Source organism: Amphiura filiformis, chromosome 19 (assembly GCF_039555335.1).
Source record: "Amphiura filiformis chromosome 19, Afil_fr2py, whole genome shotgun sequence".
NCBI lineage: Eukaryota > Metazoa > Echinodermata > Ophiuroidea > Amphilepidida > Amphiuridae > Amphiura > Amphiura filiformis.
The window spans coordinates 12,385,732-12,407,746 of NC_092646.1; the positions used below are offsets into that span (position 1 = coordinate 12,385,732).

Consider the following 22,015-nt stretch of genomic DNA (forward strand, 5'->3'; position numbering starts at 1 on the left):
TTTTCTAGTTTGTAGTCTTTGTACAGAAAATTTATTTTTTAAATGTCTGACAATGTCTTCATATTGATCACATCTCAGTACCCCCTGCTGTAACTTCTTCCATGTTACCACCATCTATACAAACACCGCCTAATATCGCACCCCTACAACAACACCAACAGTCGCACCTGCGATAACACCAGAACAATCCACGTCTTTTGAACGCCGGTATCCATTTAATATACGTGAACGCCGTCCCCAAAAGCGCCTGGACTTATATTTTTCTTGAAACTGTATAGAACTAGTTTTATGGATCACGATCTTGGGACTTGAATTTGACCATGGAACTATTAAATACAAAGGTCGATATGTTAAAAGAAATGTGCTTTTTATCATCATGCTTATGTCTTTCCCACCCCCACCCCCATCGATATTTAGATTTTTTGGCTTTATTGTACTTTTTTAGTTGTCACCCTTGGAAGTTACTTTGCCCCCCTCCTTTGTCCACCCTCTGAAAAAGTGCTTGCTACGCCACTGCATGCTCCATTCTTAATTAAAACAAAAATATAGTTCACGTCCTACTTCATATCATTCACAATATTGCTTTACCACCTCCTAGCTGTGAGCTTGTCCTTTTTAAGGACTATTCTTGTTAGTTTGTCTGATGATTATTAAAGTCTAGATTTCGATTCATCAGTTTTGACTTTAGATAACTTATTCTTTAATTTCGATAAAAAGGCGAATAACTCGGTTATATATTTTTTGATATACATATTCTAATTTATTTGTGCAATTAATCTTTAGTAGTTTTGGTGTTTTTAATATAATGTAAAGCGCATCGAGATTTTGTATGTATAATGGGCTTTAGAAATCGATATACATTCCATGCTATATGCGGGGAGGGAGCCGGCCATGGCCCGGGTTGGGGTGGCACTCGAATGTGCCCACCAGCGTATGAAACTAGTGGTCTATCGGTGTAGAAATTTTCAGAAAAAAGGGGATCATTCGGTGTTGGCCACGCAAAAATGGGGTGATTTTGTATGCGAGCGCCCAAAATTTCACATCACATCATTGACAATCAAAAATAGATTTTTACCCAATTTTACAGTACAAAATAGACCAAACTCGTTCATTTTGCGCGCGTAGCGGGTTGAAATTTCAATTTTGAGGACTAATTGTTCAAAAAAGTGGACATTCAGTGTAGGCTGCTGAAAAAACGGGGTCATAGTGTAGGATTTGCCAAAAAATACGGGGTCTTTTCATGGGCACATGACGTGTGTCAATGGGAGTGCTCCCGGTTCCAGAGCCACCGTGTGCATTTTGATCACACATTTGAACTGAAAATCCCATACTGTTTTGCATTTTATAATATCATCTGGTCTTTAATTAGCGAATGTGAAGAATTTAGTAGAAGCCATTTTGTCAGCGAATCCGCCATCTTTGTTCCAATGTTTAACGGAGCGCGCTATTGAATCTTCTTTGTCTTTCTGGTAGGCTGTGTAATCTAGATAGATCGATCTGCTCAAGTGAAAAGTGCTTTCTGTGATCCCCTGTGGTAATTGTCCGACGTGGATTCGAACCTGGGAGTAGTATCGAGGTGCGAGATCTCTGTGAAGAAAGATGAGACAAGAAATCCTTTAAACGGAAAATGGTAATTTTGATATATTTTGAAACCTGCACAAGCAATGCTGATTGCTGACGCAATGCACCGCAGTGAACAATAGCCCAATTCCAGCACAACAAATTCATATAGGCTATATAGCGTTACGTTCTAGACTATTATCTATTTCAGCTCTTCCATGATCCAGGATCTGTGTTTCCAGGGACCGGGATGTATTGAAATAGAGTATATTAAGTCGTGTTCACACAGTCGGACATAAGTGAGTTATTACCAGTAATAAGTGACTTACAACCGGTAACAGTGACTTATCACCGGTAATAACTAATAAGTGACTTAAGTCCGACCGTGTGAACACGACTTTAGTATTTTACTTGGAAAATCAATTAAGGGTAGACGAGATGTTGTTGGTCGAAGCAACCATAAAAATCGATTTTCAGTCTCTAGATCAATAAATTATTGGCAAATAACACATTGATGTTTTGCAAAAGTTCATTCTACAAACTATATAATTTGAAAACTTGCTTAATTTATTGTTGTTAATGAGTTATGTACATTTTACAAAAGTGTTGTTGTTTCAGCCCTCTTTACAACATAACTCAAGAACCACAGGACCTACAAAATTATTTATGTGATATTTGATTTCTTCTACACGCTCGCAAGGAAGTGAGCAATGTAATTTTTGCCAAAGCTCATTACCATTCGCAAGATGTTGTGAACTACCAAATCGCAACACTTTAAAATAGTGTATTACCTTAGCTGTTAGCTTTTGTGCCCATCCAGTGAACACTGGCCTAATCCTATGCCGAGGAAAATATGCATAAGAGGAGCTATGAGGTGTGTCACTGGAGTTGGAACTGAAGTCGTGTTCACACGGTCGGACTTAATGCACTTATTACCGGTAATAAGTCACTATTACCGGTTATATGTTGCTTATTACCGGTAATAACTCACTTATGTCCGACCGTGTGAACACGACTTGATTATAGAATTCATAAACGCTGATTTGCCAAAGGTGCACAGGTCGGCTGGCTCTGATTCAAGATAGGCTGTTGATTTATAAATAGAATAGGCCTAGCTACATATCATAATTATGTGACCGATCACGAGGCTGTATCGGCATTGGAAATAGGGCACTATAAGGATTTTCTCTATATAAAGCACTTCTGAGTGAGTTCAGGAAGTGATTCCCTCAACCTTAAATGACAAAGCTAGTATAAATATATACAGTCGCGTCGGTGAGCAATCGACGAGTGATTGGACCAATGAACTTGATGAAGTAGAGCGTTTTTCCTATTATAAAGTAAACGCAACAGAGAGCCTTCATCGCTCAGCGACGCGGCCATGAGTGTATAAACTACAACATGAACAACAACAAACCAACAGCCAAATAAAATATACACTATTAGGCCGAATAAAAAAATAAACATGTTTCACATCCCCTCTCGCTTCCTATTTTGAAGTTTCTTCAATCATATTTTTATTTTTTTGAAATTCAGTTATAACTTTTCAAAACATATGCCTAGGAAGTTGAGATGCTTTCTATAGCCTTTCTAATATACAAGAAACACTTTTGGAAGGTTTTATGATCATACAACAAAATTTTAAAAAAAAAGCCTCCTCCTTTTTCCAGGCACTATTGTATACGCTAAAACAGCGCAAAGTATCACCGATTTTGTGATAAAATATAGAAAATAAAAAAGACCCCCATCCTCCTTTTTTTCAAAAACCCGGACGTGAAACATGTTTATTTTTTCTTGGCCTTACCTGACAGCAAACCGATGTAGTCGAGACGAGTGCCAATGACCGAGTGTTTTTTCACCCAGCATTAACACCAAATTATACCAATTTCCTTCACATGTTTCCGCAAAACATACAGCCAGCATGGATGGGAACTCGTGACACTCTTCATCTAAATCCCTGCTCATGTTCCATACCATCATTGGTATCTCTTCATGTGTATCTTTGCGTTGCTCTCCAAAGAAACCAACAAACCAAAGTTGTGTATCCTTTACTGCGGGAGAATTGTTTGGCGACAACATCAGAGTGTTATAAGTGTATTCGTGGCCGTGTAGGAGCAGAGTGCGTATTTTCCGCCCGTCGGCGAGGTTTCGAATAAGTCCCTTACGGCTGTCGTAGGTTCGACCTAATTTGCCCAAACCAAGAGTTCCTTTTTGATAAGAAGTGAGTTCTTCCATCAGAAATGATTTCATTTCGTGAAGATGCTGGAAGTCTTGATTTAGATTGTCCAAACATTGCGGCGATAGGTGAGTTTCATCAGCAGCCATTTGAGCTCATTTGGATAGCAACCTGGTTTTTGATGAATAAACTGAGCTCCGACTTATAATGGTTGGATGCCAACTGTATTGCGTAGGCCTATAAATTTCGAAAACAAAATCCAAAGAGCAGGGAGTTCTCCCAGCTCACGTATCCAAGATAATACGTGTAGAATAATACCAGCTTATACCAGTTTATATCTACATAAAAATACAGGGCATGTTGGTATACCGTGAGTGATTTGAGATTTTCATGTGAGATAGCCTTAGTAGTTGAACTTTATCATTATTATTAGTCGTTGTTGACTATTTATAGGGTCTGTGATTTCACCCGGAAACCCATATAGCCGCAATACTAGTAAGTTCACCAATAGCACTAAATATCTTTCCTTTTGACCTTTTGTTACTGACTATGAGTTTTGATAACTCAATCTTCAGCAAGTTATTCTATGTTTGCATACTCTTATATTGGGTTCAATGAACCGTGTTCCGAGGCAGAGAAGTATCTCAGTTATTTTTTCCTTCACTAATTTGGCCTTTATCGTGCAACCACACCACTCCACGCCATACATAAATTCTCCCAGACACATTTCCCCAATATGAAATGTAAAAAAAGTAAAATTAAGTTTGGCAGAGGCGGGGTTCGAACTCGGCGCACCGCTTTGGATACTCTATGAGCCTTGCGCCTTTGACCGCTCGGCCACTTGTCTTGTTGGTATCCAAATGCAACTTATTTGAACATATAATCGCAACTTCAACATAGGCCTACCACGTGACAAGCAAAGGCAGAAAATGTACCATATTTTGGAATTTTATTTGCCTAAAAACATTAATGTGTATTAATAGCGCTCAATTGTTGTTAACTGCGTGTTCCATACAGAAATCCGACAATAAATGGGCCTCTACATGGACAATACATTATATCGATTTTGACTCGCCGGACACGTGCGCTCGTACATCGTATACATGTGTGCCAGTATAATACTATAGTGGAACCTATCATTTTTTCTTGCATACACGTTCGATGTTTTTATCATTTATATAAAAATTCCACATTAGACCTCAAATTTGTCAAGTCAGGAAATAAAAGATTAGATTACCATAAAAACGAAACAGTAATCTTTGGCGGGGTCTAATGTAATTTTTACATAGAATTTTCAACGTTTTTTCTATCCTTATTCTTGCTCAATTAAAAAATATTTTGGCGTATATAAAATTGAAATAAAATTCTCTGCTTCTTAAACGACATCAAATGTGCCACAATTTGGTATCACGAATCGTTATATGTGCAGTAAATATTCATATATTCTTTTATACATAGGATGCTTCAATTTTGACACAAAAAATATTTCATTGAAAACCCTCTCACTCGGCTATTTAAAAGGTAACCACGCTTCCCTAGAATGTGCAATAAATTAGCATTAAAAGTTTTCTTATTTTAGCAGCATTCCAGAAACACTTGTCGTTTGGCGAAAAGAGGAGTATCGTGCAACTTGGCAACTTTCCATCACAGATTCCAGAACGTTCCTAATTCTAGAATCCGTGTTTCCATAAGCATGAACATGAAAAGCCATAATTAAGCAGTGTGGTCAGCAAAAAAAAAGGTTTGTGCATAAAAATTGACGGGTAAGCCTATATTGGGCTATTCCAGAAAATAGATGCACACCCCCTATAGAGGAGTTTGGATATCCGGACTTTTTGTCCAGTCGTGACTGTTGGAAATCCAGACTTTTAAAGTGCACAAAGGCAAACAAATCCGGCAGAAAATCCTTAATTTGAGAGCTCATTTTCAACATTTCCGTGATTTTTCCTTCATTTCATTGGATTTCCAAGCTTTTTCCAGTAACATTGGCAACTGGAAATCCAGTCGTTTTCAGAAAGCAGACTTGGAAATCCGGACATTTCTTTGATTGAAAATTTACTCCTCTATAGGGGGTGTGCACTTATTTTCTGGAATAGCCCATTGTATTCTGGGATGTCAAGGTGAAGCGTGTTTTCTTGGGTATTTGTCGCATTTGGATATAACGTTTGTGATACTCAAACTTCTCATTGCCATCTCATATATCTAAACATGACATAATTATCACTGATTATGCTACCATTTAGCGCTAGATGATAGAAAAAACGACGAAATGCCTCCAAAAATAGATGTTTTACTTGATATATTAGGCCTATTCAAAACATTTTTCTTGGTTTTGGTCACGATTCTATGACCCAATTACGAAAGTGTCACATCGTAATGAACCAAAATGACAACAATGACCAATTTCACCAAAAATATTTGAAATTTGGGCCAAAATCGGGCTTTTTTATGATTTTTTTTGAAAAATCAGCATGTTTTGACCATTTTTGGTGCAAATTTCTCAAAGTTGGTCGAAATTCAATTCGAATTTTTTTGTTACGAAAAAGAAGTGGGCCAAAAACCGTTATTTTTGGGATTTTGGGCCAAAAATGGCATTTTGGCCCAAATTTGACCTCACAGATGAACTTTATCAAGTCTTTGCCATTCTAAATATGTATACTTTTATATACTTTAGACCAACAATTTAGAAGTTATGAGGCCCGAAAGTTTCCATAATTCCAGGGTTCAGACCAACCTTAACAGCATTATTATATTTTGTTAGGACCTAGGGCCTACAGGGATTCCGTGTGGACGCAAAAGCAACAAACACAGTCCTTAGGCCTTTACTTACGAAACTTTAATATACATCGGGTCATAACCCGGGAAGTCTTTGCCTAAATGGGGAGGGGGGGTCATTAGTTACTTTCTAAAAAGAGGGAAATCGGGTAGAACATTTAAAAAACAATTAAGGTTTTTTTTTTTTTCAAATTTGCTGAAAATAAGACTTTGGAAAAGGGGGGTCATGCATTTATCATTGGTTAGTCGCGAGTTTACTTCGAGTAGGCCCTACTGTTAAATATCAAAAATATCAATTTTTAATCATTTGCCATAAAATGTGTATTATTGCGAATTTCAAAAAATCAAAATTATTTGATATCAGAAGGACATTCTTCGTATTCAGAATGCAATTCGATATGTCTGATGTGCTCTAATGTCCCACAATAAATAATGTCCACACGTTCATCTCTTAAGAAACAATGAAAATTGAAATTGAATGGCAGTGTCAAAATTTAAAATATCTTGGGCGCCACCGCCTGGATGAATGAAAAACATAAAGTATGCCCTCAATTGTCCGGATTTTCACACTGGTAACAATTTAGTGTTATTTTGGCAAATAAATAAATAAAAAAAATGGTACTAATACTACCATGTATAAGGCTTGCGAAGCAGTGGCGTGCGCAAAGGGCGGTAGGGGGGGCGTGCCCCCACTTTTGTTGTTAATTCGGGGGGAAAACGCTAAAACTGCACCTTACACACCTTAATCAGACTCCATTTGGGGGACTGAACGACCTGCCCCCCGCCCCCCCACTTTCAATGTGCTGCGCACGCCACTGTTGCGGAGGGGTGGGGTGGGGTCGGAGAGGAAGGGGCACCCCTCCCCACACAGTAGGGCCTACTTTGTAACTTTAACATTTCGTCACTTCAACATGTTCAAACTATCAACACTTGTGTTCCGAGTCAGCTTTGGTAGTTTTGAGAAAAAGACAAACAAGAATTTGTCTTTAAAAAGACAAAGTTCACGGATCAGGTGTATAGTTCTCTACTTTGGTCTAACTTTCAATATTATTATACTAACCCACAGATACTAACCTACTCTGCACTGATTTAACAATAAATAAGTGATTTGAGGCATAAATGATACTTGCATCTTGACTCTGAAAATAATTTTCAAAAACCTCATTTTGCATAAATTAGGTTTTTAAGCCACCTACAGGAAACAAACTTACATCAAAATGTCCACTGTATATCAGCCCAACAGATGCTATTTCCCGATGATTCGACACCCCATTCCTTTTTAAAAGAAGTTTTATTTGGAAGCAAATCGCCTAATGTGTTTCAGGAACACTGCATGTTTGTTGAATAGCTTTCTATACAGATGCTAGTTGCCATGCAATATCACTAAAGTAAACAGACTAAACACATTACACTACATGGTCTTGCTAGTTTTTGTCAGCATATCCCAGCTTTTTATATGCACACCAATTATTATTTTGTAACAGAAAATATAACATTGGATATGTTTATACACACATTGCTTGGTTATTACAAGAGTCAATAAACAACCAATTTTAACTAGCAGTGTTTAATCAGGGAAGTGGTTCAATTTATTAACTATAGAGAATGGGCTTAATTTTGTGCGCTGTAACGGTTATATTCTGAAGTAAATCGCCTATTGCAGGTTTCTATGCCTTATCACTAAATAAATAAAATTACAGCTAATTATACTGACCATGGTGACCTGCTTAACCAATCAGTTATGTGTATTGTCAGCATGTGATTGCTATAAGCCAATTGAAAACATGTTTAATAAAAAAGGCTAAAAATTTCCTATACTAAGCAGTCTCTCTGAAGATTAAATGTGCTAAATTGTCCTTGTCATGGGGAGCAGGATTAGATAAAGGCATACAAACGAGGGTATGAGATATTAGGAATGATTTCCTAGCCTCTTAACCACAGGTTTGGTGGCTTACAATAGCTATTCAAGGCACATGGTATGTAGGGGATAAACTGTGCATATGAGATGTGGGTGCAAACGGTTTTAATGTTCACTGGCGTGAACAAAAACTGCTGCAATTCTGGTCAAAATATAGGCCTACAGGTACGGTAAATGATCTTGTGATTTGTAATTACAAATGAAATAAAATAATTATCAATATCCACTAACAATTGGTTATCTTTGAAAAATCTTAAAATCTGATGACCGTTCTTAAGGGATCTGGAATGAGCGTTTTGAGCGTTTCGACAGTATTTTTTGTGGGACATGAGAGCACAGCAGACATATCGAATTGCATTCTGAATACGAAGAATGTCTTTCTGATATCAAATAATTTTCATTTTTTGAAATTCACGATAGGGATAATAAAAATTTTATGACAAATTATTAAAATTTGATATTTTTCACATTTTTGATAGGCCTATATAACAGTCCTCGAAGTAAATTTTATAAATCTAATGATATATTCTTAAAGTGTATGTAGCTGGGAGGAAAAGCCGACGATCAATTGAAAATTTTGACCTTTCATATTGAAGATATGGATTTTTTTCCTAAAAAGACCTCTTTTTTTTTGGTGTTTTAGGGGGAAAATCCATATCATCAATACGAAAAGTCAAAATTTTCATTTGATCGTCGGCTTTTCATCCCACCTACATACACTTTAAGTATATATCATCAGATTTATAAAGTTTACTTCGAGTACTGTTAAATTATCAAAAATAATTTTTTTAAATCATTTACCATAAAATGTGTATTACATTTTGAATTTCAAAAAATCAAAATTATTTGATCAGAAGGACATTCTTCGTATTCAGAATGCAATTCGATATGTATGACGTGCTCTAATGTCCCACAATAAATACTGCCCAAACGTTCATACCCCATCCCTTAAGTTCCTCAAAAAAGCTTCAAACTCACGCACATGAGATCTCAAATGGTATGCCAAAATCGATTGCCCCCCCCCGCCCCAATAGTCGTACTACTAAAAAAAACAAGACATTTCCCCCGCCCCACTCCACTTTTGACGTGCCAAAAAATCCCCATCCCTTTACACCTTCAAGATTTTGGAGAACCCAAATTTAATATGCATGGGAGCAGGAAATTTTGCACAATTTGGACGGTGTTCCTATACCTTTTTAGGGCGTAATATAGAAACAGTGCCCAAAACATCTGTCATGTCTGTGCCAAAATTGCTGTCCGTCCCCCGTTCGTCAAGTCAAATATTGGATGCCCCCGTTTGGACCCGTCCAAATAAGTTCCCCCATTTTCCCCACTCTACCTAGAATTCACCACCACCGCATTGAAAATATGCAAATTTTGCGAAAATTTGCAATTTTGACGCTAAAATTGCCATGATGCGTATCAATATAGGCCTAGGCCTATAGAGTGCCCTGGGACCCAGACCATTGTTAAAAAGTGAGTTATGTTATAAACTCAACACCAGAAAAATGACTTTGCACTTTTGTCATTTATTATAATACTTTTTGGAACAATAAGTATATAACAATGGGTACAAGTAGGCCCTACTGAGCAACACATTTTCTTTTTGCTGCGCGGGAGTAAAGTTTTTAGACAGACTATATTTATAATCAACATGATCAACAGCGGCAATAAATCAGGCAATCCATGAAACATTAATGTCACAACTGACAAGAATTTTAACAGTTATTCACTGAATCTGATATGTTTGGCTTTTTTTTGCATTGCTGACGTTTACAAAACGTTTACATAGAAAAGGGTATAAACTTTTAATAACATTCAGAAAAGATTTTTGAAAACCCGATGAAAAACATGATAGTGTTATTGGGCTATTCCAGAAAATAGAGGCACACCCCCTATAGAGGAGTTCGGATATCCGGACTTTTTGTCCAGTCGTGACTGTTGGAAATCCGGACTTTTTAAGTGCCCAAAGGCAAAAAAATCCAGCAGAAAAATAATTTAAAATCAGAAATCCTCAATTTGAGAGCTCATTTTCAACATTTCCGTGATTTTTCCTTCAATTGATTGGATTTCCAAGCTTTTTTCAGTAATATTGGCAACTGGAAATCCAGTCGTTTTCTGAAAGCAGACTGGGAAATCCGGATATTTCTTTGATTGAAAATTTACTCCTCTATAGGGGGTGTGCACCTATTTTCTGGAATAGCCCATTGCGTCGATAAAATATTTCAAGTTGCAAAATCTGTTTGCCAAAATATATTTGGCTAAAAAGTGTTTTCGTGATCTTTATAAAAACCCGACATTTAAAAAGGTTTAAAACGTTTTGACCAATACCAAAACACGTTTATATCACGCTTTTTTTTTTTTTTACTTTGGTTTCTCCATGGTTGAAGGTATACTATACAGGTATGTCATGCATGTGCCACCGTTTTCGGCGATTTTGGTGTATCGATGGGTGGTTTTCAGTGGAGACCAATGCGCCAAATTGGGCGCATTTTAGCAAAAGTGTCCTTAAAAGCGCCCATGGCAAATTTGGGTACTTTTTGGGTGTTTTATGGTTAGCAAAAACAGTATTGAGAAAGTCAGCATACGAAAGTTTATAGAGAGCATCCCCGTAAAAAAAAATTTTTTTCGAAGACTCAGCACCGGGACCGTTCTGTTTTTACGCCAGGGGTGGGGGTTTCAAGGAGGGAATCGGATCTTGGTTTGTCGGGGAGGGGGGATCTGAATTGTTTACTTGAACCAAGAGGTGAATATCAAGTTTTAAATGCAGCAAAAGGGAACAAGGGGGGGGGGGTCCGTGAAAATTTAGAGCTATACGCGACTGGGGGAACACGAAATCGATTCAGGTTTTGCACATGTTGCCTCAAAACCACAAATGAGTATATAAATTGTGCAGTACTAGTATTTTATTATCTTTCGCATGCAATTAATCAAAATAAATAATCTGATATGATTATTAAATATTGACATTGTATCCCCAAGTATTTACATATTATTATTTTGATAAACTGAGCTATCTAGTTAATTTTATATACACTACCACTCTTATAATACATAGGATACTGATATCTATTTGCGTGCCAGTAGGTACAATAAACGAATAAATAATAATTACCCAAACACTGCATAATTTTGATTTTATTAAACAACAAAATATTTTCATTGAAGAGGGGGTCCTAAATATATGGGGGTCATAATGGTTATGATATTGTTTTTCACAAACTATTCTTTATTTGTTCAAAGGAGAACCCTTAGTGGTTCTTAAAATTGACATAATTGGGTAAAAAGAGGCCCTCGAAGGAGTTGTAGCGGGAGCTGCATTGAACACGCAATAGTTCTCTGAGGGTTCACAAAATTTGCCTTTTTTGAGGTTCAAGTGCGAGGGCTCTGCCAGGAGGACACTTCGGAACCCTCTAAGGATGTAGGCCTACACATAATTATTGAACAACCCCAGGGTACAACCACACATAGGCCTATTAAACTTCCGGATTTATAGGAATTAGCCTAACTACAGGAGCATACTATTATTTTCTTTGCCATTTTGTACTACAGCACAAAGTAGACATAAACCCCGACCTAAACACCAAAATACTCCGTAGAGTCGGTCTTTGGTCTTTCAGAAAGAACAATTTGAAACAAACTTTTCAATTTTGAGAGATTAATCTTTGAAATTGGGTAAAGTTGTTTTTGGACCACCCTGTATTGGCTTACCTACATGTTTGAATAGCACGGCGTGTATAATGTATGGTCGTCCACAGTGGTGTAGCTAGCACTTTTTCAGAGTTTCAGCAAAGGGGGTGGGGGGAGGCAACATTCAAAGGGGGAAAAATTTGGATGAAAATGGTCAAAAATGGGCTAAAGTTAGGGTAAAACCGTCCTCCCTGATATTTAAGATTAACAGGCTTTTTTCTAATTTTTACTAAGTAAAAATTACAAAAGTAAAATCTTAAATGTCAGGAATGGGGGGGCAGGGGGGACGTCTCAAATGGGCAGGCCTGCCTCCCTTGCCACGCACCCGGCTGCGCCACTGCGTCCTTTTATTGTCCGGTTTGTATTTATATGCCTGGTCCTTGTTCCCGGATATTTTGGTACACTTTCAGTTACTGATCAAAGTGCATTCTGGGAGTTTCAGTTTTACTGTTTTGCTCTTATTAAAATCATGTGCTCTAATAATCATGAGATCTTGTAAATGTTTTGACAGCAGTGCAGGCCTGGTTTAGGATAAGGAAAACTGGTTTGGAGTGGTTTTGACTAGTTGCTCTCTCAAGTTCAACATCACTCGCACTGTGCTGACAAGGTAATTGGAGACTCCCCGCACTAAAAATTGCTGTCTGACGATCACGGTTGATAGAGTGGTGACTTTACGCCTAAATGGGCGACGAAATATGATCTTGCTTCATTATCCTCTATACAATAGCTGCATGGGCTTTTATATGATAACATTTTGATATTTTTTGGGCGACTTTCAATCACATTTATTTGGCAATCCCGCTCATACAAACTCTCACCTGGTATTGTTGGGAGGAAGCCCGGAGAGGAAGATAGCCTGAAGGTTCCAAGTCTAGACACAAACTAGTTTTGTATTCAGAAACTTTATACAGGGTCGCACCAGAAGCATTATTCTGTATTCTCGTGCTATTATACTCTACAGACTTTGTTCTGGCATATTTCACGATCATCCGGCATGATGGTGATAAATTATCCAATTTATTGGTCGAAACAATTGAACTTGAACAAACAGGAAATTTATACCATTTTCATATGAAGTTAATATTGTGAAGTATTGTATTGTGCGAGTGTGCGACGACAATTATTGTTTAATACTGACTACAGCGCGCTCCTCAGAGGAGCTGAACCGGGAGCTGAACTTGATATTTAAAGAAACTTTTCGATTTTGATCCCCTTTTCATAAGATCAACCGCCCGGCAGCGTCAGCATGTTGATTATTGTAATTTTTACATGAAATCGTGAATATTTCATTTTAAACAAATATGGGTTACGGAGAACTTCGACGAGTTAGCACTCTCACTAAAAACATCCCATCAACTTCAAACTTTCAACATCAGCCACAACAACAACAGCAGCAGATTATGCAGCAGCCAAGTTCATCATCAGGGATCGAAACAATATCTGCAGTAGTAGGCCTACCACGGGTTAAGAGCAGATCTAACTTACCAACAGAATTGAAAAGAAGAAGTAGCTCACATAGAAGATCTATATATTCCATTGACTTTGACATTGATGAGCTAAAAAAAGATGACTCTACTACCGGCACCACCCCTAGCACCAAACCTCCCCCACCCCCGGACGGCGGGTATGGATGGGTAGTCGTCATAGCAGTGCATATCATACAGGCTCTAAGCATGGGGTTCTTGACATCTTTGGGGATATTTTATATCGAATGGCGAGAATATTTCGATGCAAGTGCAACGAGAGTTGGTCTAGCAGTGTCCATGTCGTCGCTTGTCCTAGGGATCACAAGTAAGTGTTATAAATGGCTTATTATTTAATTTTGTGTAGTTGTTTCACTTATATTGATTATATAATTAATTTATTAATGTTATTGAACAAGAAAACAAAAGGAACAAAGCTATACCTTGAGTAGGTCGAAATACCTTTCTTCTCGTTGCACTACCTGTCTTACTTTCTGTCCGCATGTCTGTCCCCCCGGGGTCTGTCCGTCTTTTTACTCCCTGTCCATGCTGGCTGGCTGTCCGAGGCTCTTTTTTCTTGGCCTGTGTCACTCTCTTCAGGAGATAACCACGTAGGCTTAGTAACCGGGATCTGGAGGCCTCAGGGGGCTCAGCCTCAGCACCCCCCCCCCGGATGGTGGATGCGCGTCGCAGCAGCAGTTCGAAACTATATGTGACGTGTCATGTCCCCGGGTCATGTCAAAAGGAGACACTTTTGGGCAGGTTATCAATTTTGAGGTTTTTACATATCTTAAATAAGATATTTTGCTCCACAACGCCGTTTTCCCCAATGAAATCGGACATTCCTGAGCGAAGATATTGAGTTCGTAAGTTATGGTATTATAAAATGGGAAATTGAGATATCAGCCTTTAAAAATATTATTGACAATGTTGAGAGTAGGAATTACCTTCAAAAATATCTCAAAATATACAAGATGCCAGTTATATTCCGGTCTGAAACTATCAGACAATAATTTAAACATTAATAACATCACAAATTCGCAACAAACCCAAATTGTGAAAAAAATCACCCGGGCAGATGTTTGGCTTTTTCTCCCCCCGGTTTCTCCCTTTACGATCCTGCCCAAAAGTGTCTCCTTTTGACATGACACGTCACATATGTCTTTCGATGAGAGGCTATCACCAAAAAAAGGGGTCTTTCCGTGAGACTGGGGAAATCTTACAAAAAAGGGGGTCTTTCCGTGAGAGTGGGAACATTTTTGGGTCCAAATATAAAAGTTGATGCAAAATTTTCAAAGAGTCACCAAAATGTTTTGAAAAATTTGAAGATAATTAAAAAATCGCGAATGGGGTCATTAGTGAAAGAGCAGAGTTTTTTTTTATTCGTTTTCGGTGACCGTCAGGAAAACAAAACAAGGGAGTCATTGGGTGAAAGGGAGATCAGTAAAACATTTGAAATTAGTCAAGGAAGCTAATAATTGCATTTATCATGTTTATATTTCATCCGCGCCGCTTGAGTTAAGGCCAATCATATATCAAACGAAAGTTTCGGGCGTTTCCTCATACACAAACATGGGGCGGAACTTGACACCCCTTATATCAAGCTTGGGATCTCTTTTATAGAAGCCATGTATATCAATCATCCCTCTTGTGTGTCAGCTTTATTTGTTTTAATATTTGATTTGAGTGCAGACACGGCTAGGTCATCCCTAGCCCCTCCGACTCGCCATAACTTGCTTCACTGGAGTTTTGGAGGAATCTGGAATAAACCAGTTATTATGATGCAACTATGATTACTAATTATTAGAAGCTAATATCATTAGCATTAATATCTCGAATGCATTATTATCTTTTAAAATAAACATCATTGGATATCGTACATTTGTTCAAATCTGATATCTGGGCGTATCTGTAATGTTTACAAATGTTCTGAATTATTAATAGAATTCACCTAAATATAGAATCCACCAAATTCGTTGTGTTGTAGGAAAACAGCAATTGTGTATAAAATTTATTATCACTGACCCATGGAGCTCCAACATTTATTAATTTAACGGTCAAGGTAGCAGGCCTAAATTTTCTTTTATTTACCTTATTATTTTGGCTTGATGGGGTGTTTGGTTTCGCGGGTTTTAAAATTTACCAATAAAATAACACTTCACATTTAAAGGCTCTGGTAGCAACGTTTGGACAGTATTTTTTGTGGGACATGAGAGCATTATATCAGACACAACGAATTGCATTATGAATACGAAGAAAATCCCCCAATATCCCTCTGATATCAAATAAAAATTGATATTTTTGATATTTAACAGTCCTAAATTTTGACCTATCGTATTGAACTTATGGGTATGGATTTTTTTTTCGCCCATCAAAACACCAAAAATATTTAGGGCTTTTGGGAAAAAAATGTATTATTAATAAGGTAAAGGTAAGGGAGTCGAACCTGCATTTTCTACAGGACAGAGTCCCGGGACGGAGTGTCCGCCCGGCCCATCTCTCTTTCGTTAGCGTATTAGCGATTATAGGCCAGACTCCACTGTGAAATGAAGCTAACACTTCCCCTAAAACACTTTTTTTTTTTTCATTAGGTCAACAGAAAAAGTGTGTTGAAAACGACCTATCCCAGCACAATTTTTAACCAAAATGTAGGTTTTTCAAATCAAAAGTGTTCCTTACAATATTTTTCAAATTTTATGTCATTAACTGAAAGAGCACACTTATATTGGCAATATACTAGCTTCATTTTAATGAGCAATGGACAATTCTCTTTAAATTGCAAATCTTGTGCAAAAAGTTACTATTTTTGCCTGTTTTGTCATACGGTTGTAAATTCAATGAACTATGACTTTGCTAAAGAGCGCTTACAAATTGAGATGCACCCCTACTGAAATTCCATTATTTGTTCTTGATAAATAACATTAACAACATTTCTCCAGATTTGAACCAGAACTCTGGATTTGAACACTCTAAAGCTAATTTAGATTGGGCGTAGTAAAAAAATAAATAAATAGAGCGGTTACTGCACTATACCTGAACCATGGGGGGGGCTATAATAAATATTAGCGCTATACAGCAACATGAAATGTGTTTATTTTGGCTTTATAAAATGACGATTGATAATGGTTGATTGATTGATTAATTGATTGATTAAGTATTAGATCACTGAATTGGTCAGAATCGCTGTTAAATCAAAGTATTCTTTGGTTAAATGTAGTGCGCAAAGCTAAAGAGGGTCAGCCATGATCATGATGATTGGGGTTTTTTTCCATGATTGTTCTTTTTTGTCTTCGTCGTCATCTTCGTCTGTCTGTCTGTTTAAAGTTGTCTGTCTCATAATGTCATAATTAATCAGTATTTGTATAATTGATGCAGAGCTTTGGCTATTGCTAACATTAAAATGCATACTTCAAATGGTTCCTTTTGCATGTATAGCCTCTGATCTTATAAAACTATACCAGTCTCTAATCATCATCACAGTTAACATAATAAGTTAACATAATACATGTAATAAGACCCAGATCAAACCATCGTGATATTTGTATACTGACGAATACGCCTATAAACCGTCCCTATAATCCAAGAAGTATCTTACGCGTATCGCCAAGCGTGAATAGCGACAATAGTAAAATCGGATTCGCGCAGAAAAACAAATCGATAATGTGGCCCTCTGTAGTCAATATAATAGGCCTATAAAGGGAACAGGTCGGTTTGTAGTTGTTTGCTATTCGTCATTATGCATTTGATCAAGACGATTAAACGCTTACCAAAAACTCTGACCAAAAGTCCAAAGATATTATACCTAAAGATTACCGACTCACAATTGCACCATACTTAACGTCATGGCAAATCCGCCATATTTGTTAGTCGCTAATGTACCTCCGGCATTTGTCAGCGTAAGCCCGAAATCTAGCGTTTTACAAGGTTTGTGCATGTAGTGCTTAGCGCGCGTTTTTGACATAACGCTTTAAATGCAGAACGCAAACAATTAACCACTCACTTTGAATCGAAGTTTGTCGAACGCATAGCGAAGTAATCCGGACCGAGTCGGTACTCTTTGATTCTACCTCATTGGCATAATCTCACTTTTAGTTGTTTGTGGCATTTGTTGGATCAAACTTTCCTTTATGTCATTATATCCAGTTTGAAAATTGAAGGAGGAGAAGGATGAGGACACAATTCCATAGAGATGACTTGGTTCAACGTTCATCGAGCATCGAGGAAACGAAGATCGAACCTCCGATCTATAATCATCTGGGACTCATCGCAAAGCAACAACAGGTCAACGGCATGGATTCGCACCTGTCATCGACGTTCTTTCAACAAACCAAGCCTTAGAATCCTGTGCAGCGAGTTTGTTCAACATTGACATGAAAACTACACCAACAAAACATTCCAGCCGGAGCCAGTGGATTTGAACTCAGCACCTCACCACATCTAGTTCCGTGAACATCGTTAATTGTTAATGTCTGACTGACGAGTGACGATAGAAAACAGCAAATTCGTGCAGATGCTATCACAACAGTATTTCACACCAGAAATTGGTTTCAATCCAACTCAATTCTCAATCCAATTCAATACTCAATCCAATTCATTTCATGGCCAAGTCGAATCATTTTTTATTTCAATTAAATTCCAATGCACTGAAATGAAAATCACCTAAAATTCATTTCAATTCAAATTCAAATTTCAATACATTAAATTAAAATTACTTAAAATTATTTCAATTCCAATCCAATGCAATTCTTCATTGCTCACAAATTTCAATTCTAATCCAATTCAATTGTCTAGACCAAACAATTTTTATTCCAATTCAATTCCAATGCATTGAAATGAACATCACCCAAAATTAATTTCAATTCAATTCAAATTTCAATGCATTAACATTAATCACAACCAGATATATCAACGGTCAAGGTCCTGAAGCCACAATGTGACAACTATAACGTAAGCAGGCATCGAGAGAACCGACAAGATCGTCACAGTCTTGGCGTCATAGCTACACGGATGGTGTGCGCGCGCGTTGCACCATCAATTTAACATGGTAAACAGGTGAACGTTAGGCCTAAATTATAATTATATATTTTTGCAAATAATTACCCATATGCTGCCGAGATAAACACCAGTAAAAAGTCACTAATTAGTGTTTTTCTTTCAGGTCCGTTGGCGGTTGGCATTACTGGGATAGTCGGATCACGGCCCCTAGTGATATCAGGAGCACTGGTAGTGTTTGTAGGGCTCGTAGCTACCTCCTACGCTACCAATATTACGCAATTGACCTTCACTGTTGGTGTCATCTCAGGTAAATTCCAGTTATTCACAGTATCAGACCAGATGATTTGATTTCGTTATGCTGGTGTCATAGTTTCCTGCCGCTTGCCGCTTTGCCGACGATTTTGCTTCACTGCACAGTCGCGCTAGAAATGCTAGCGGTGATCAGCGGCAAGCCGATAGATCAATCACCGTACCTCTTTCACCAAAGCGGCAGATCGCTAGAAGTTGAATTCAAGTCAACTCGGGAGCGGTGCCGCAGGCTGACGTATTAGAACAGGGAACGATTTTTGGAGGTGCTGAGCGGCAACATTGGCTTTCGAGCGACGTGCCGCTCCGCTTGCAGAAAAGTACAAGCCCGGTACAAGCGGCATGATGAAGCGTCACGCCGCTCAGCGGCAAGCGGCAGAAAGTATGGCTCCAGCATTACATTTTCGCTGATAGGACTATTATGCTGGCTTCATACATGTCATATCTAGTCATACATGCCGCTTGCCGCTGAAATGCGGGACGTTTCATCCACTTTTCCGCATTCACCAAGCGGCACGCCACACAGTGACGTGGCAGCGGCACTACCCTGAATCGATTATATCGGCTTGCCGTTGGTTACCGATATCATTCCCATAAACCGCCAGCACACAATGTGCCGCCCACCTGGGCTCCCACCAAGATCGAAATCTTGCAAGTATCCATCCCGGGGCAAATATCACCCATGAACATGATGAAAGGACAGGACTTCCTAATTCAATACACTTACACAAGGTGTAGTAATTATAATAACATTAATCCCTTTATCATTAATTTCCAAACAATAGGAAACGAAAACTTGAAAGGCCCAATGTTTTTGCACGTTCGCAAGATTCTTTATTTTACTCATAGATCATCGAAACATAGTTTCATAGTAATTAGTTGAGGGAATTAGCGGTACAAGTTATCAAATCTACATGTATATAGCCTGAAAATGACGTCACACATTCGACGGATCAAGGGTCATTCCGCTGAAAAAGGCTGTAGATATTTTGTAAGAACAAAACATATGAGGGGTCTACATATTAAATGTTAAGTTTGCACATTCTCTCCTCCAGCATTTGGATACGGAATGGTATCAAGTCCATCTGTTCTTGCAATCGTCGATTACTTCGATGTGAATTTCGCGTTAGCCAATGGAATTGCTTTCTCAGGGGTCAGCATAGGTCAGTTGATATTTCCGCCTATGTCTGTTGAATTCATCAACTGGTTTGGTGGCTGGCGTGGCGCAATGTTTGTCATTAGTGCCCTGGTACTCAACATGGCGGTGTGCGGAGCTCTTCTACGCCCAGTGAAGAACGTGAAGGTATTAAAACTGATTCCTATACTGTCATAGAAATTTACATTAAAATAAGATACTGTTGTAAACTGACTTTCAGCCGGGACTTTCAGCACACAAAACTAAACTAACCTTATCTCAGAAGTATACCCAGAATGTGATGGACTGTGATCATAGTGATGGACATGCTTTCTTGGTGACCTTTGGTCGAATGAGGGTGTTATATAAGGGTGGCAACTCCAGTCCTTAACTTGGATGGTCTCTCTCACTATATAACGTCCTAATTCGGCCAAAGGTCACCACGAGGAAAAATCCATCAAAATATCTTAGGACCACTTATGAGGAAGGAGTGTCATGAAATTCAAGGTTTGAATTTTGTGTGTTGATCATGTTGATGGTCAGTTAATTGTTTCTAACCAGCACTTATGAACTTGCATTCGAACAACATTCTGTAAAAGTTACAAATTGCAATGTATACAATTCGTATATAGCAAAACTCTTAATGTTGTATTACAGCATTCTGTTAATGATACGTAACGTGGAGTTTACATTTTTTATCTCCCAATTTAAGGCCCGGAAGAAGAGTAAGAAAGAAGACAAATCAGCAACCGCCATGACTACTACAATGACGAACACGTCCTTCCCGACATCTGATTCTGAAAATGGTCTCAGCTACAACTACTCTTCCTCCTCCACGTCTTGTTACCATAGTAACTGTCATTATGAAGAACAATTTAAGGAGGTAGCTTCTTCAACGCCATTTGAAAATCCTCAATTTGACTCTAACGCAAACTGCTGCACCACAAATGCGATGGAAAATACCGTCTCGAGTGTCGCAACCAAACGCTATATTAAGAAGAGTATCTCGTTTGCAAGATATGAGGCTGTTACTATTACTCCAACAGATTCTTTGGAAGATTCCGTTTTTGAAGAAGATTCAGAAGATGACAATGACAGTCCAATTATGTTTACTGCCTCCACGCATGTCAATGATTCATTGACCGAAGACAATGAACATGATCAAAGTACCAGCAATAGTCCGTCAATTTCCACCGAATTCAATGATCAGCCATGTGAAGAAATCAACAAACTGCCAATACCTCCAAATGAGTTCCCAATCCTAACTCTAATAGTGTGTGATGCAACAGGACCTTCCATCATGGACGCCACCACCCCAAAGATGATAGCCACTCTTACCAAAGAAAACTTTCCAATCAAGAAACTTTGGGAGAAGTTCAAAGATACTTCGATGAAGATTGTTTCATTTTTGGCCAAAAGCTACGGAATACCCGGTGTTTTCTTAGTCCCTGTTTGTCATGATGATTCCGGCAATTTTGAGCTTGGGAATCGGTTGGTACGCTACTATTACCTACCAGGCTGCCCGGGCTATTTCTGCAGGAATCTCTGAAGCGGACGCGTCGTTCCTACTCTCATTGATGGGTATTGGCTCCCTGGTTGGACGCGTGGGACATGGATGGTTTGTCGACAAGGGATTCGTCACAAATGAGATGCTTCTTGTGCTATGTTTAGGTAAGCTTTTACGTTTAGTAGAGAGATTGCGATTTCCAAACGTAGCATCGAACGTACATGGAATCTATTAAAAATCCTGTCACAGGAGAGTGATTTTGAATAGATTTCACGTACGTTCGATACGTACGTCTGGAAATCGCTACCTCTCTAATGTTAAGAATTACCTTGAATGCTAAATTGCCTCAAATATTTGGCGATCTTTGTGGAAGTGGCAAATGCGATTTGAGTTTTCCAACAAAATATAAATAACATAAAGACCAGTGTCCTTTCGTCATTAAGGGATAGGCTGGAATTTTAAGAAAAACTACAAAAGGTAATATCCATTT

The 22,015-nt window shown here is 38.3% G+C and overlaps 2 protein-coding genes across 2 annotated transcripts in view; one reads left to right on the forward strand and one right to left on the reverse strand.

Annotated features, from left to right (window-relative positions):
* LOC140140932 (uncharacterized) lies at window positions 1–4,139 on the reverse strand. Its single transcript, XM_072162693.1, has 2 exons — window positions 3,365–4,139; window positions 1–1,587 (listed from the first exon to the last, which is right to left on the reverse strand). Exons 1-2 carry the CDS (start codon window positions 3,883–3,885, stop codon window positions 1,362–1,364), a joined length of 747 nt encoding a protein of 248 aa, XP_072018794.1. The 5' UTR covers window positions 3,886–4,139; the 3' UTR covers window positions 1–1,361.
* An 8,804-nt stretch (window positions 4,140–12,943) lies between these two features.
* LOC140140382 (uncharacterized) overlaps window positions 12,944–22,015 on the forward strand; it is a 33,735-nt gene continuing 24,663 nt past the window's right edge. The window contains exons 1-4 of the mRNA XM_072162142.1: window positions 12,944–13,910; window positions 18,741–18,884; window positions 19,939–20,186; window positions 20,731–21,565. Of these exons, the coding sequence (XP_072018243.1) occupies window positions 13,421–13,910; window positions 18,741–18,884; window positions 19,939–20,186; window positions 20,731–21,565 (1,717 nt within the window). The 5' untranslated portion in view covers window positions 12,944–13,420. The remainder of the gene's footprint in view (window positions 13,911–18,740; window positions 18,885–19,938; window positions 20,187–20,730; window positions 21,566–22,015) is intronic.

Excerpts from the sequence above, each read along its gene's own strand:
- LOC140140932 (XM_072162693.1), bottom strand. The coding sequence starts at position 3,885 with ATGGCTGCTGATGAAACTCACCTATCGCCGCAATGTTTGGACAATCTA. Across the intron at positions 1,588-3,364 it reads CTACATCGGTTTGCTGTCAG|AGATCTCGCACCTCGATACT; the intron begins GTAAGGCCAAGA and ends CTTTCTTCACAG.